This window comes from Ostrea edulis, chromosome 4 (genome assembly GCF_947568905.1).
Source record: "Ostrea edulis chromosome 4, xbOstEdul1.1, whole genome shotgun sequence".
NCBI lineage: Eukaryota > Metazoa > Mollusca > Bivalvia > Ostreida > Ostreidae > Ostrea > Ostrea edulis.
The window spans coordinates 82345017-82361157 of NC_079167.1; the positions used below are offsets into that span (position 1 = coordinate 82345017).

The 16141-nt window shown below is 37.9% G+C and overlaps 1 protein-coding gene across 1 annotated transcript; it reads right to left on the minus strand.

Moving 5' to 3' along the window:
- LOC125671286 (hillarin-like) lies at positions 1–14828 on the minus strand. Its single transcript, XM_048906860.2, has 8 exons — positions 13884–14828; positions 6173–6400; positions 4831–5052; positions 4096–4275; positions 3630–3712; positions 3216–3359; positions 2578–2733; positions 1–2318 (listed from the first exon to the last, which is right to left on the minus strand). Exons 1-8 carry the CDS (start codon positions 14496–14498, stop codon positions 773–775), a joined length of 3174 nt encoding a protein of 1057 aa, XP_048762817.1. The 5' UTR covers positions 14499–14828; the 3' UTR covers positions 1–772.
- Positions 14829–16141: the final 1313 nt, after the last annotated feature.

The following is a 16141-nucleotide window of genomic DNA, read 5'->3' on the forward strand; positions in this document are numbered from 1 at the left end:
TTGATTGCAACTGTTTTATTCTTATGGAATTGAACAAAGTACGTTTTACTTCCAATGGAAAATATATACGACACAAATATATTAATCATTAGATATTTCCTCTCTTTGGTAAATACAAAAACAGAATAGATAAATATCCAGAAAAAAATACAATATCTTAGGTACAAGTAATATCAGGCACTTGTAAGCAACGTACTAGACATTAAATACTAGCAAGAAAGACGGAGCTTTAATGCTGTGGTTCACAGAAAATGGCTTCCTAAATCTTAAATTTATCAAAGTCAGATCATTAGCTATTTAGCCAACGTCCCATTACAGTAATGCGTGTTGCATTGTGGAAAATGGACATTAAAATGTTTTAATTTCGTTGATATTTTCATTTATTACATTACTTTTACGTGAGCCAGTATGGGGATATATAATAATTACGTATCACATAATTCATTGCAGATTAATATCACACTGGTTTGTTAATATCTCTTAGTAAGCGTCATGGATATAATGATATATAATTGTTCGTCACACCGGTCAGACTAAAGGCACGTTCCGCCTGCCAAGGAACTCGCTGAATCGAGAAAGGATAAAGAGATTCTCCGAAGTACAATCCATAAATAAGGAAGAAGAAAAATATACTTTACACAATTTGGTCCTTCCTCGAGGATAAAATGTAACTGCGAGACGCAGTGCTTACAGGTAGATAAATTCCCATCAGGATTTAATGGCAGTAATGTTGATTGTGTAGTAGGAATTTTTTTGGTGGTGAATGAGTCTATTACTTTTTTTCACTCTTTTTGAAGAATCCCTTTTTGAAAATCGATGATCCCCGGCGTTCTTCTTTCTGCTGAGTCGAATTTGTCTCCCCTTTCTTGCAAACAATCAGGTAATTGTAAATATTTGGCATCTCGTCGTCATCCTTTCGTCGTCCAAATAGACTCAACATGTAGTTCCCAGTCTTTGGAACATCAATGTGGAATTTAATCGTCCCGTTTTTCTCCGGCAACATGGCCACGCGATCCTTGACGTCAGTGTCCGGCTCTCTGAGGAATTGGTGCGACAATATGACGTCATCAGGCACAATGATTTCGACTGTACACGTGTTTACTTCAGTCAATGTTATCTTCGGATCTTTAGGGTTTACAGCTTTGATGCCCAAGGATTCAAAATTCTGTTGGGCGCCCCACTTTTCCTTTTTCACAGAATTCTGTTTCTCTGCGTTTTTAGGGAGCTCCACCGGATTGGTGACTTTCAGGCAGTTAATGAGATACTTCATGGCATGAGATAATGTCGTGCTCTCTCCAGCCTCCTTAGGACGCCCGTAAATATCCAGCCCGTACTGACCAGTCTGCGGAAGTGTCCCCGTGATATGAATTAGGTCTTTTTCTATATTTGTGCTGATGAAAGTATCCAGCGTCTTGGTATCCACATTATTCATTTTAAGCTTGGCAACTACTTGTAGGGGGCGTGGCATCTTCAATTTGATATCAAGACTGTCCTCTACGTTCAGAATCCCTGCCTTTGGGTTATCAGGCGGATCATCCCCAGTAGAACTTCCACTGTCCGACAATTTGTCCCCTTCAGCAGAGTCGGGCGATGACCGACTTTTGCTGGATTTTCTCTGTCGCGTTTGAAGTACCTGTAAACCAAAGTGTCGATACGCTTTCTTTGGTCCCCATTCCCCCGAGGCGCAGTCAGGAAGAGGATACATTTTGCCATTAAGAGAGTTACAAACCACCTTAAACTTACAAGTACACTTCAGTCTGAAGGGCGATATGGACCCACCCGCGGTCTCCTCAGCGTTTATAAGTCTATTGCTATCTTCTATTTTATTTGCAAACACTTCAAAGAAATATTCGCCAACCGCAGGAACGTGAATACTAAACATGACAGTGTTGTCGAGCATGGTTTGGAATACAAATCTTTCTAGATTTGCACCCTTGTATGTTGCCTCAAGCCTCTTCTCCTTGTCTGCATACCTCATCTGATAGTAATACACCAAATCATTTTCATGTTCTTCTGGAATCTTTATCTTCACTTCCGTTCCACCTTTCTCGGAAGTTTCCAGAACAGCACGCATACTTTTGTCAAACCTCATTCCATAATGGAAGAAAATGGAGCGGACAAAAGGCAGTGCCTCAAATTGCTCTAGGGTAATAGGGTTTTCCAAAAGCTGCCATTTGGGATCCGAGGCCCAGAATTCCTGAATAAATTCATCCGGGTCCGTTAGAAAGTAGTGCTCGTCATATTGGTAACGGATCTGGTCTTTGCTCTTAGGCTTTGGTCTGTCCTTACCTTTCTTGTCTTTGTTCAGTACCAAGTGTCTGAAACAAATAGGGTAACTCCATGTACTACAGGTAATCTCTTAAACTTCGCGTAAAAGAAATAATCAAATGTATGCATTACAAACATCTTTATGAATACGCCATTTTTACGATCATCACACCTTAGAAACCATTGTATGATTTTTAACAGATAGGTCAAATTAAGAGTTCATTTCTTTTTTGATATTTTGCAATTGATAGGGTATACCTATCTAATTGCTCTTCAGTTGTCTTTGGTCACCTCTGTTATTATCCTTACCTTGCTCCCCAGTTACATTGCACCGGTCGCCAGTCTCCATCAACGAGCACGGCATTCCAAGTATTCTGAAACTGCTCGGGTTTGATCTTCATTCCAGGCTCATATCCCACGCTCTTAGAATGACCTTTGATCTCTTCACAATGGAGGCCTGCATAACTATAATTAAACGAGACACCTTTACAAATCGACAAATGTTTCAAACAAACTTCCATAGAAGAATCGTGTCACGTGTGTTGTCAAGTGATAGTGAATTTCCCCTAAACCAGTCTTTTTTTCTATAACTGAAATGAAATTCAGTGGTAGTTCAGTTGATTCTAGCGCTTGCAACGAGTGACAGACCTATATCTTTAATAAGAGGAAACAAACTATTCCTTCGCAAAGCACAGTATTAGTAGTGAAAGTCGCGGGTTTGGATGTGGCCTTCAAAACCGAGGTCATGGTCACAACAGCCGTTGTTACCTTACTACTGTCCCCGTTCACCTGTCTATAACTGATGGCGTCTGTGTAGAGTCTGTGTAACGGCACCTATTTCCCCATGTCGCGAAAAAACATGACCAATAATCTATGTTAGAGTTGTGTTTCTTTTCCTAAAAGCTCACGACTCCGATTATGATAAAAATCCAGTCTCTCATGATTACCTGCAAAGTCTCATAAAGAGCACATGGTAGGTCTCCGTCCCGTATTTAATTCCCCTGAGGAGCCCCATGGGTGTGTCCGTTTCTATGATTTCCTCAAATTCCATCACGTTCAGGTCCTTCACCGTAATCCAGCGATATATGGCCCTGAAAAATTAGAAATGACAAGAAATCTATCAATCAACCTTTTAAAGATTTTCTCTTTTTTCTCTTTTTCAATCGGTTCAATCCGACTTAATTCATAAAAGGTTATCGGACATCACGAATTGTATAAATTTGTGTTAGATTTATCAATACAGACACTTATCCTCTGACGTTGATTGTAGTTTGTGTTTAATTTAAGGCATAAACAGGGGATTTGTCTGTTCCTTTTATGTGGTCAGTGCGGACCATTAAATCTGAACGATAATACTTTACCGGACTTTCTCCAGGTCGGTGACCAGATTTTCCGTCAGTTGCTGAACCAGATCTGTGTACGTTGGTTGCTCATTTTCCGCAACCTAAAAGAGAAAACAATAATGTACAAAATGCAATCAAAGATTTAATTCAACAAGGGAACCAAAAAGTGAAACGCCCCCTCACTAAAAACGGCGTAACGCCAGCACACGTACACATACGCACTCCTGTGTTCACACACACACCGACATTACTACATTCCCCTCACGTTATGAGGTAATAAGTATAAGGAATGTGGTTGTTGATTGCGGCCAAATAAGTATTCACATGAAGTTGTTTCCAGTTTACTTATACAGAGTATACACATTTTCCAATACGGATCAAACCAAATTCGCTTACAGCAATGTTCCACATAAATTCAACCCGCTACATGCACGTGAGTGCGTGTGAAAATAACGTTCCCAGGGAAATGCCCCGATTTACATACCTTAATTGTTTGTTCGTCAATGTCGTTAAATTGTGAGGGGTCCACATAGAGGTCCTTTTTCCGGCAGGATGGGGGATGAGGAGAAGGAATTTCTGCAGGCGCCACGGGAATGATCTCTAAAGCCTCCAGCGCTTCCTCAATTTCTTCCGTTTCTCCGTTCGTTGTCCCATTTTCCATTTTCTACCAAGACAGGATAGACAATCAAAGATGAAAACATCTGTCTTATGTCCAAAAACAATATTGCACAACACCCGCTTATTTTCGTTGTTCATAGCTGTTGGTCATTCTGCAGGTTATCTGATCAACAATTACAAAAATACGTTTGGCAAGATATTAATTCTTCGAAAATATTCAATACTTTTTTTTAAACATTTAAGTACGATATATTTTCCCCTAATAATAAAGTCGATTCGAAAAGTTTCGATACAAATAATAAAATAATGTTGCAAACATAAACCAGCGCATTTATCTCCAAATTGAAGGCAACCTAAACAGTATAATTAGACAAAGTTTTGCATAGAAGAAACTTCTTTTCAATATATTCAATATAATTGAAATAACCCCCAGAATGCGGTTTCGATTCCCGGACTAATCATATAGCGATGACGTGTTAAGTAAGACTCGCAGGTTTATATCCACAGGACCACATCCAGACTACAATATACTTGAAATATTCTTGAAGTGACGTCAAACAACGAACACCAAACAGTAATAAAGTTCAATAATATATCTTACATTCTCCGCCACAATTTCCTGCTTTAATTCCTCTTTGAGTTCCTCCTGTTTCTGGGCGAGTACCTCCAACATCTCGCGGCTCTGTCGCGCTACCATCGTTGCCGTTTTCTTCTGTTCTTTCTCCTTCAGCCTCAGAGTCATCGATTCCTTCTTCTTTTTCTTCTTCTCTTGAATGATGACTTCGATCTCTTTCTTCTTATTCTCAAAGTGGATCGTCATTTGCTATGTAATTTTAAAAAACCAAACATTAATATAGTTTCTGCTGCAGATGTTTTAGTATTTATGTTTTAGTGAAACGCTAAACCATTGGCAAGCTCATTTAGAATTTATGAACGTGGTTTTGGCCATTCCACTTCATTCATACAAAATTTACATTCTCCAAGATTTTGAATAAATGTTCACCTGAAAAATTAACCTTATTTTTTGTTATTTTTTCATTTAAAATTCCAAAATAAAATGTCTACGAACCAAAACTCTTGGACCATTCTTATAGATAATATTCTTAATGATAAACCCAGTATATATATCCGTTGTCATGTTTGTTTTAGTCATAGAAAATTTTTTTTGTTCCTGTTTTGTGTTCATGTGCGGGTAGTTATTTACCCTCGCAAAATCACAAAACAAACAAAGCTATTCTCTTAAAACAAAGTCTGCTCTTTATATCAGTATTTCAATTGCAGCTACAGAATTAAGTATACTTTGTTCAATGTAGCAAAATTGGGCATTTCGATATTTACCATCATAATATAAAATCATGTTTTGAAATGCACACCATGCTCAAAATATTTGATTACTTTTGTATCTTTGCCTTGATTATTAGTTTATTTTACTGCCTTGCTGGTTGAGAAGTTTTTCGTGACCGTTCATGTACAATCCACTTAATCCTATCTTGTTTCTGCAAAATAAATCTTTGGGTTTTACCAGGTTTGTTTTAAAGTTAGAATATTTAGATAATTTTGTGGTTTTTACAAGTAAAACTGTAATATCAATTATTATGCATTACAGAGGATTGTACAAATGGACATTACTAAGTAATTATAGCTAAGAATACCTCGAGATAAATCAGAGATGGAACCCGAATCCCTTGTGTTCTTAAGTTAGGTGATCTAACCAGGCCGATATATAAAGTAAAGTAATTTTATTAGAATAAAAAAATTTAAACTTATTTCGAAAACCATACAAAATCTCTTCATACATTAATCGAGATGAAAAAATAATTTTAGGGAGGGGGGGGGGTGACAGAAACGTCTCCTATGACCTTAATAATCACACGTATTACCATGACCTTTTTACCCTCAGATTAACATAATTGTCTTTATCTTTTTCAGGTCCACAAACTTACCTTTTTTTCATTCTCTTTCATCTTTTTCTTTTTTGGTCCAAATTCTTTGTCAAATTTCTCCGTGAGCTCCTTAAGTTTGATCTCCCATTCGTGCTGTAATTCCGCCGACAAACGGCGTACTTCCTGTTTCCGCTCATTCTGGAATTCGTCTAACAAGCGGTCTTCCTCTCGCTTGTACTCAGCCTCCAGACGGCGCTGTTCTTCGATAAGCTTCTTCCGCTTCTTATACTATTGTGAAGAAAAACATTAAAAGAAATAATTGTCTGATGTCATATAAACGCTTCGTTGACGCCTTTTAATGGGTGTCGACGTTTTACAATAAAATGCAGACTTCCAGAAAACGTAGAAATTACTACAAATAACCAGCTAGCTCCCGGGTCATAAAAGACGAAATCGCTTTTTGATACAAGTCTCAAATTTTTACTTCATGTTCCGTCTTTTAAAAAATGGGACTTGGGTCAAAAGTGACCCTGGTGAAGTTGTTCGGCCCCGGAACCAGGGTCCCAAGATTTCAACTATAAAAGGCAGACGTCAAAAAGAGGTCTACAGGCATTTGACAAACGGGGTCATTAGATAGGGTTTTTTTCCTATGAATTTTATACAGTATCATCTAATCCTCTAAAACTTCAGTTGGATTTATTTCTTCCTCAATTTTGGTAAAATAAACATCAAAGAATCATAAGCAGTTTTTTTTCTCATGTTTTTCCCCAAAATGATCCATGACAAACAACAGCAGAGATAGCAATTTTTAATCATATTCACATCATTAAATAGAAAATAGCATCTGAATATACATGTACAAGCATTTTCTGTAAAGAAATAATACACAAAAAAGTTAATTTTGTGTTTAAATCATAACTCGACAAAAGTCAAGCGACTACTCGGAAAGCATGCAAAGAAAATATCGACCAAAAACAACTTTCTGACATTGCTTGTTTTATTTCGTTAAAATTCAGCTGTAATGAGTTGTTTTAGAAGATTTTACTTTGTTGGGGGGGGGGGTAGCCAAGGATAGGATATAGGGCTTGCTCACGGCGGGTGTGACCGGTCGACAGGAGATGCTTATTCCTCCTAGGGGCCTGATCCCACCTCTGGTGTGTCCAGGGATTTGTGTTTGCCAAACTCTTAATTTTGTATTCCTTAGAGGAGTCATGAGATTGATCACTGTTCGTTATCTTCACCTTTTCAGATCGAGTAGCAGTTTCACCTGCCAATTATCTGAATCGTTTACGTTCAGGGATGATCGAGAAAGTGAGAAAGCTGTTTGTTTCTGCTGCATTGAATTCATAGTCGTTAGTAGCTTTGTAGTCGACTTCAGAAGTTTCAATATCCGAACAATCTCTTTGAACAGCAACTTTGATGTAATGTGAACTATCACATGTAACATAACGCCTCGTGGCAGCTTTAAGTAGTCTTCATAATAAACGAAATATACAAAGATTTATTTTAAATACATTTCCAATTATTCAAATATGTTTTCGCCCTTTGATACCTTCCCTAATGAACGCGCCACAGTTGTAAATAATGCGTGTTAGAAATCTTAATAAATACAGTATGTCTATTTGGGAAATCCAAAAGAAATGCATACATGTCCAAGACCGAGTGTAATGTCGATATCGACGACATCGACAATGTCGTTTCGATGTCAACCATATGGAGATTTTGTAATTGACTGAGATTTGTGAAATAATTAATATTGAAAATTTACCAGACTAACTATCATGTCGATACGTATGGATTTTGTTGTTGAAGTCAATCATCATAAATGACGCTGGGTGCTTTGTCGATATCGTCGATATCGACAAAACTGTTCCGATATTGTATCGATATCGATCGTGTTTCGTGAATTTATTACATGTAAGAATTCTGCCCGAGGTTCATGCAGATTTTTAGATTTAACTCCAAACAATGTATTCATCGTCCTAATTTTTTTTTTAAATTAAAATAAAAATATTGAAATGTTATAGCAAAAATTTCCACTGTATTTCCCTTACATTGTTTTCATGAGATTAATCTGGCGCGTATCCATGAATTTTTATTCAAGGGGGGGGGGGGGGGGTCTTCCCCAGTCACAATAAAAATTCCAGCTTAGAAATATCTTCACAACCAAAAAATAGTAAACTCCTTTCCGAAACGTGCAATAACCTATTTCATGGTGAGGGCGGGACACCTCCAACAGGTCTTTCCATATTGACTTTTCCAAGGGCGTTTTCTGCCAGCTCTTCACAACCAACTGCTTACCAATCCTGATTCGATATCGACAGTAATAGAAACTTAATCAATTTAGAATGCTTAAACACATGTACATCTATATATATATATATATAAAAAAAAAAAAAAAAAAAAAAAAAAAAAACCATGGCAAGGATGGTCACAAAAAACTATCATGGTTCGATATCGACATGATATCGTCGATATCGACAGCAAGGGATACTTTGTTAATGTAAATTACCTAAACTTCTGCACAATTATCAGAATGATGCAGGCAAGGACATGCACAACCATTTGTTTTACAATCATGATTCAATATCGACACGATATCGTCGATATCGACAACAAGGGAATCTCAGTCAGTGTTAAATTTATAAACAGACAAACAACAATGAAGAAATATAGTTGGTAGAATGTCACAACAAAATCTTGAAACGGTAACGATTCGATATCGATACGATATCGTCGATATCGACAGTAAGGGGAACTCATTTAGTGCAACATAGCGAAATTTATACACAAGTGTAAACAAATATAGTAGTTCAGGACAGTCATAACGAATTGTTTAACAATATTGATTCGATATCGATACGATATCATCGATATCGACAGCAAGGTAAAATAAGTACACAAATGATAATTTAATCGACCATATGCGCGACCCTATTAAAATGTTTGCAACGGATACTTTGTTGACAATCATGATTCGACATCGATTTGATATAATCGATATCGACATAACACCATGTCTTGGACATAACTCAAGAAATGAAAGTAGACTGTAAATATAAGAAATAAATTTCAATTTTAAAAGTTCATGAGGTTGTGAACTGTGACACTTCACGTCGGGATATAGTTCACAAAGCACTCGTATGTATTTTTAAAAATGATCTTTATTTCTCAAATGATTTTGTATATGGGGGGGGGGGGGGGGGGGACCTTTACTGCCTCTAAACAATCCTTGTTTACAGTTAAATTCAAGGCAAGCTAGAGAAAATCAATGTGACGCTTTTCATTCCTACAGGATTGAATTCACTGACAGAAAAAACAAGATACACATCTATCTTGAATTGTGATTAATAATTCACCTAAGGTTTATATTACGGAGGAATATTACACACAGAAATATGACGTGGATGACAAGTGGATGATATGTGCAACAATATTTTGAACTTGAAAACTTTCAAATTTACTTTACTTGGTCAAAAAATGGAGTTTTAGTAGAGAGTAATCTTGAATTATTTTAACCCCAACTTGACTCGAACCCGTGGTCAAGGTGTAGATCAGCTGTTGACATGCTAACCTATTCAGCTAGGCAATTAAATCTGAACAGAATATTACTGTTATGTACATTTCCATTCATGGTTTAAAAGGACGTCAGCCATTATGACGGTGTAGTATATACCTCCTTAAAACTTAATTTGTCATAAACATGTCTTCCACGACAAATGATATATTCTCAAGAATGTCCATTTCTTGTCCTTCCAATTTTCCTTCTTGTTTGGTTAACAAATGATATGTAATGGACATTTAAAACTCATGTATACTAATGTGTCGTGATTCTGAAATAAGTCTTAATCATCATTAAACAAATCTGTAAGTGATTTCAGAGCCAGTAATATATAAATGTTAAATCAATCAAATGGAAGCAATAGTTCCTCCTTGTGTTGAGCTATGACACAATGTAATCTGTTTCAGTGTTAAAAATGACATCCACGATATGTACACGGAACCAGCGGGTCTGGGGGAATGTTACAGGGGTTGCAACCCACCCACCCAGGCCCTCCCCTTGGTTGAAACGGTCATTCTGGGACCCGGAAGCTCTATTTTAGGACGAAAAGTGTACAATGTTGGGTCGCACATTCCTTCGGAATTGTTTTTGGGGATCCGCCCAAGGGAAAGCTTTATAAAAAGGTCCCAAGATTTTGCTAACTTTTCCCACTATACTCTGATGTAAATGAGCAGGCTTGTCAAGTATTTACGAGATTCTGTAATGACCGCTGGGTAATGACGTGTGTCGTTTGAAGTCGTGTTTTACATGCTTTTCCTAATTACATGTATCTCCCGACATTTATGTATCGCCCTCCATCCTTGGGGATTACCATACACCGACAAAACTACCGCCGTATTCAATATTGCGTTCAAATACATAGCCAAAACATTTGTTTTTTAAAGATAGAGATTGGTTGGTTGTTTTTTTTTGTTTTTTTTTGGTTTTTTTCTTTTCTTTTACATTTCTAGCATTTCAACAAAACTAGCTAGGTCTTTCGATTCCGACTTAAATCCTTCACCAGCCTTTTATTCATATATTAGACAACCAGGCATATGTTCATGTGTAAATGTATTTGATTTCAGCCTATTTTAATAATTTAAATTCAAATGATCTCTACAATGAATAAATAAATGGGCCGATTTACATCATGCGCGTCATCTGATCTTTACAGTACCCATGAATTGACAAATTTCTTCTCCTTTTTTTTTGTAGTTCACCAACAGTAACATGATATCAGATAATGATCTTACTGTCAAGAGGAAGTGTTCTGGTACGAAACATATAATTATTACCAGCAAAAATTGCCCAGGCCTTGACTGCACGCATGAACATGAATGCCCGTATCGGTCTGCTTCTTTGTTCCGCTATTGAATATTGATACAAACATGATTTATGAATGTGTTATAATATTGGTCAGTTAACAGACTCCAGGGCTTTCCAATTAAAAAGGAACAAGGAATATATTACCATGAGAAACGTGCAAGTCAGCGGCATTATATCGATACAATAGACAGAAGACAGTGTACAATATAGCAGTTTATGTGTCACCTGGAGGTTTTACGCGCTAAATTGGACACTTCGTTCCCTGCGGACCTAATGCCAAACACTTCCGGTCACACCGTGGACACATTGATTTCATTGTTAATCAATTGAATTACAATAACACCACAACCAAACCTTATGTTTTGTCTTTTTTGTATCAAATTAAGATCTCAAGTCGATATAGCCAAGAGCTTTTCCAAATGAATTGCAGGCGCGGATCCAGAAAAAAATTAAATGGGGTTGCTACCTAAGTTTGTACATTGTACTTTTTACGTCAAAAGGGGTGAATGAAGGCCCCAAAATGACATAGAATAACTAATGTGTTAAAGATTGTTCGAACGGGGAGGGGTGCAACCCACCACTCAGATATGCCACTGAAATGTCTCTTTTTGCAAAATATATGGGTTATCGAACACATCTTGTAAATTTACATCATTTAAACTTCAACCTGACCAAAATCTGCTTCATTCCAAAACTAACAGACCCCTCCCCCCCACCCCTAAACACAAAAACATCCAAAGCCAAGGACCACAATTCACTAAATTTAATTATTTCATAATCACCTGGCTAGAATATCATCTGACCATTTCTAACAAGTTGTAAATGGACACCATCGATTGTCACAATGAAGAAATTTAAATCTCACTCAAATATTCAGGCTTCCTTTATTTAAACTAGTGGAAACTGAAAATGAACTCTAGATTTATCCCTGCATGGTACAATTAAAGGGACATCCGGAATTCTTTACAGAGATGGTAGTTGGCGAGACGTACCCAGATCGTGACTAGGCAAAGAGGCACAACAATCAGGACATTTTATCTTCCTGTGTCCAAACACGGCTAAACTACCCCGTTAATTTCAATCCTGCCTAGAGTTTTAGAGATGGGAACCAAAATCTGTCTAATCTTTGCGTTAATCACTACCGACTAGCCTTCTGCTGACTGTTACAATGGAAGTGTGTCCCTGCAATTCCAACTAAAGGTTCTCAGGGTACCCGCCGAGAGAATTAACACGAAGGACTTAGACTCAACAAAATAGTGTTAATTTGTAACAAACACAGAGACAACCCGCTAATCCAAAGTCATTCTTAATCCAAATCCCCTCTTAGACATTGTTAGTTCTCATGCGAGTTAATCTCGCTGAGGATTCAATACAATAGTCATATCGTCCACCCGCCAACCTGAGTCATCAGTGTCACTTCTGTGTTGCGATTTCGACGTTTCAAAATATTTACATTTCCAATGTTTAGTGAAAGCAATTTCTTCATGAATGTGTTGTAGTTGTGAATAATGTGCTTATGAATCTTGATAAACACAAGAGGTATCTTTTCACGGCTTGGAATTCCGACAGAAAAATCACACTAGAATGTAAATGTTTTGAATGTACACCACAGGCACTTTATGTCGCTTGGGGCTTAATTACTATATATAAAAATACTTATATATAGTAATTAGGCCCCAACCGATATAAGTGTCTGTGGTGTACACGAGGGTAGACACCGCAACGCTTCACACCAGCGTAGTTTTCATCAGTATGCCGACGTCATGCATCGCAATACACATACCCTCGTGTATGTTCAAAAAGGAAATTTATCTTATAAGTATCTAAAACATCATTATCAACGAGTCAGCTTTTATTCAGCCACCTTGAACATAAAGAGTATAGATACCAGCTGTAAACTGTTTTAAAAACCCCAATTTCCATTATTTGTAAAGATCCTATCGTAATCCATAAAAAAGCCCAACACTTGGTCGGATTCGTGTTGTTTTTATGATGCCTTCTTTTGATAAAAAGTGTAGAGTATTAATGGAACATTTTAGAATTTCTCGTTAGACCATTAAATCTTATTACGGACGTCGCTCTCAGCTGTCGGGCGCGGGTATAAATTTAGATCCGGACTTGCTCGACAACTTTTTCTTATGTCAACAATGTATATTGTCCTTTTTATGACGACCGTATCAACTTTTTCCATTGACGAAAGACCTGAAAATCCACTTAGTTTAGTGTTGACATGCAATATTCACGATTTCATACATCAAACATGCCCGTCACATAATACATAAACGATGCCCTGTATATGCCCCTACAAAAAGGAGATCCGACATGTGTTATACTGAACATACAGTTTACTATAAAATTCAATAGAATTGATTTCCGGTGTCCGATTGCTATGCTGTACGAGTACTGTATCTCTGTCTAAGACTCACACTTCTCTACCGCTCGGGGAAGAGACCGGGGGAGGGGGGCGCTGCTATCTCTCGTTTCTACCGCTCGGAGATGGTGGTATCTCTAAGGCTCAACCTTCTGTACTGCTATAGGGGGGTGGGGGTTAAGACTCACATCGTTTGAGTTTAGAGATGTAATCCATCTAATCCCCAGCAAACAAACACTAGATTTGATCGCGTTTGAACTGTTGCGTATTGATCAGTTGATAATCAATAAGAACCTCAATGAATAAAACATGTTGTGACTTAGGAAATATTTCATATCTCTCAAAACTACATAAAATACTACCGGAAAGTACTCCATGGGTGGGTAGGGTTGACTCTATAAGGAAGATGCGATGTCTTTAGATTTGGGGGTGACTTGATAAGGCAGGTGTGAACAAACACAAAGACAAATGTCTGTAGATGGGGGAGGGTGTTATTGGAGGTATGCAATGACGGTGAAGATGATGATACTTACAATGTTCGGGGGGTAGTGATGCTTGTCGAGTTTGCGTTGGTAACCCTGCCGCATAAGTTGTGCCTCAATTGGACCTTTTATGTAGAGTGCATCTGAGCTTATGTCGGCACCCTTATGAATAGCCGCCGCGGTGGTGCGCTCCGCCACGTGGTCTTGCTTTTTAGGTACGGTGGTGGCGCGTTTGATAGCCACCGCCTCATAATTGTAGTTTGGTTTTCTAAGTGTCCCTGCCAAACGAACTTCAGAGTTCAATTTCTTGCTCATCTTTGTGTATGCATTCTGACTGGCAATAGCATTTCGGATTCCCATAGCTCCTTGGTCCATGTGGGAGCCCCCGATCCGGGGGACATGCGTCCCGCAATAAACCTCGCGATCGGAAGCATTTGTTGGATTGGAAAAGTAGTTCTTTATTGTCAGGAACTGTCCGCAGACAGAACACTTGAAACAGTTTTTATGGAACACCACATCGTGTACTGGACCGACTTTCTCGGCGTGGTACACCTGTACTTTACACCTGTGACAAGAGTTCCCCTCCGTCAGGGTAGGGCGAAACAGGGACGAAAGTCTCTGGTACCCCCGCTCCACGGCCTGCGCTTCCGCCGTCACAACTGCCATGATTCCTCGCCGAGTTCTCACACAGACTACCTGAATTAACAGGCCATAACAACACACTCTCACACAATAATTCTCACAGGTAGTTACACTGAATTAGAAATCTAACAATTCCACTTATAGAGAAAACTTCTAAAAAATTTGTGTCCACAGGTATAATCTTTCCCTTAATTCACGGCGAGACCTATCCGTTCTCATTGACTTCGATCCTCGAGATCTATGTTAAAAAAATGTAAAGCGGGCGATTCCATTTGCCAGGTATGAATGCGCAACAGACCGTGACCATTGACACAGGTACGTAATGATCCACCACCTGAGGTAACAAAATACCTTGAGTCCTATATTCAATCACCAACAATTAACAATCCGCTGGAGATTTAGACATCTACCCCCACATATTATGGCCCCGCCCACAAATTTATACACATTCCTCGGGCCTTAGTAGATAATACAATTCTTTTCTAACGCATCAAATTAATAGATTAAGTAGATAAATAATGAATATCTTATAGATATAAACTCGTCAAGCCTGTGGAATTTAAAGGAATTTCTTTCAAATAGTAGATAGAAAGATGGAAAGACGTAAAAATTATATTTTTAGAATTAGATATGTTTGGGGTTGTTTTTAAATCATTGTACTGTGTCGGTCCATTATTTATTTATTTTTTTCTCATTGGCAGTGCTGATGGCGGGTTAGTGCTGTCAGATCATCTCAACCTTTAAAAGTCTGATGACACGGAGATTGTCTCGTCAACGGGTAGAAGAAGATTTACTTCAGATCCAAATCACAATTCTCATTGTCGGTTTCTCAGTTTACCACGGAATACCCTGAGCGTGACGGGGATAAAGAATAACGTCTACAGTCACGTGGTCAAGTAAAAACTCGAGCAATCGATGTACTCTGCCCCGTGTTCTTTACTGCGCAGATCACTTTAAGATGGCTATGTCTGAGATTGATTAAATAATTAATACAAGTACATGATAAAAAGTTCTTTTCTCCACCTATTCATTCATGTGCTGGTATTTTAACGATTTTCTATACATCATTATCCGCTCTCTTTCAGTACAGTTCATGACACGCAAAGTTAAAGCTTGCTAATGAAGTAAAAATTTACATCCTAATGTAAGACGGTAACTTAGGGGGGGGGGGGGGGGTAGATAGGAGCCCCACCTCTCCCTCCCTCCCCCCCCCCCTCAGTTTTTATCCTGACCATCCCATCTATTTTCCCTACCGTCCCACGGTGGCTAGTTTAAGACAGGTGGAAGATACAATCAACAATGGCGGGCTCTAATTTTGCATTAACTTTTATTTTCCGTGGGTAAATCAGTACAAAAACAAAAATACCATGTTGTTAGTCTTGTAATTATGCAGTATACAATAAATATGTAACAAGTATAGTACTTCTACTTCACATATATATATATATATATATATATATATATATATATATATATATATATAGCCTTCTATGCACTTTCAAAGATTCCAATTTAGATAATCAAGAGCCTAAAAATAAATTGAAGCTTCTATTCGTTATGAAGAAAACTACTGGAAATAAGAAGAAAAAAATATTTCAATTATTTCAAGATTCTTCAATGCATGTACATAAAATATTTGTATATCATTTAGGGTCGCGCCTGTATGT

What these genes read in the sequence shown, in the direction of transcription:
- LOC125671286 (XM_048906860.2), bottom strand. Translation starts at nt 14,498, where the DNA reads ATGGCAGTTGTGACGGCGGAAGCGCAGGCCGTGGAGCGGGGGTACCAG. An exon ending in TGAAAGAGAATGAAAAAAAG is followed by an intron (nt 5,053 to 6,172) that starts GTAAGTTTGTGG and finishes AAAATTACATAG; the next exon opens with CAAATGACGATCCACTTTGA. An exon ending in ACCGACCTGGAGAAAGTCCG is followed by an intron (nt 3,360 to 3,629) that starts GTAAAGTATTAT and finishes CTAATTTTTCAG; the next exon opens with GGCCATATATCGCTGGATTA.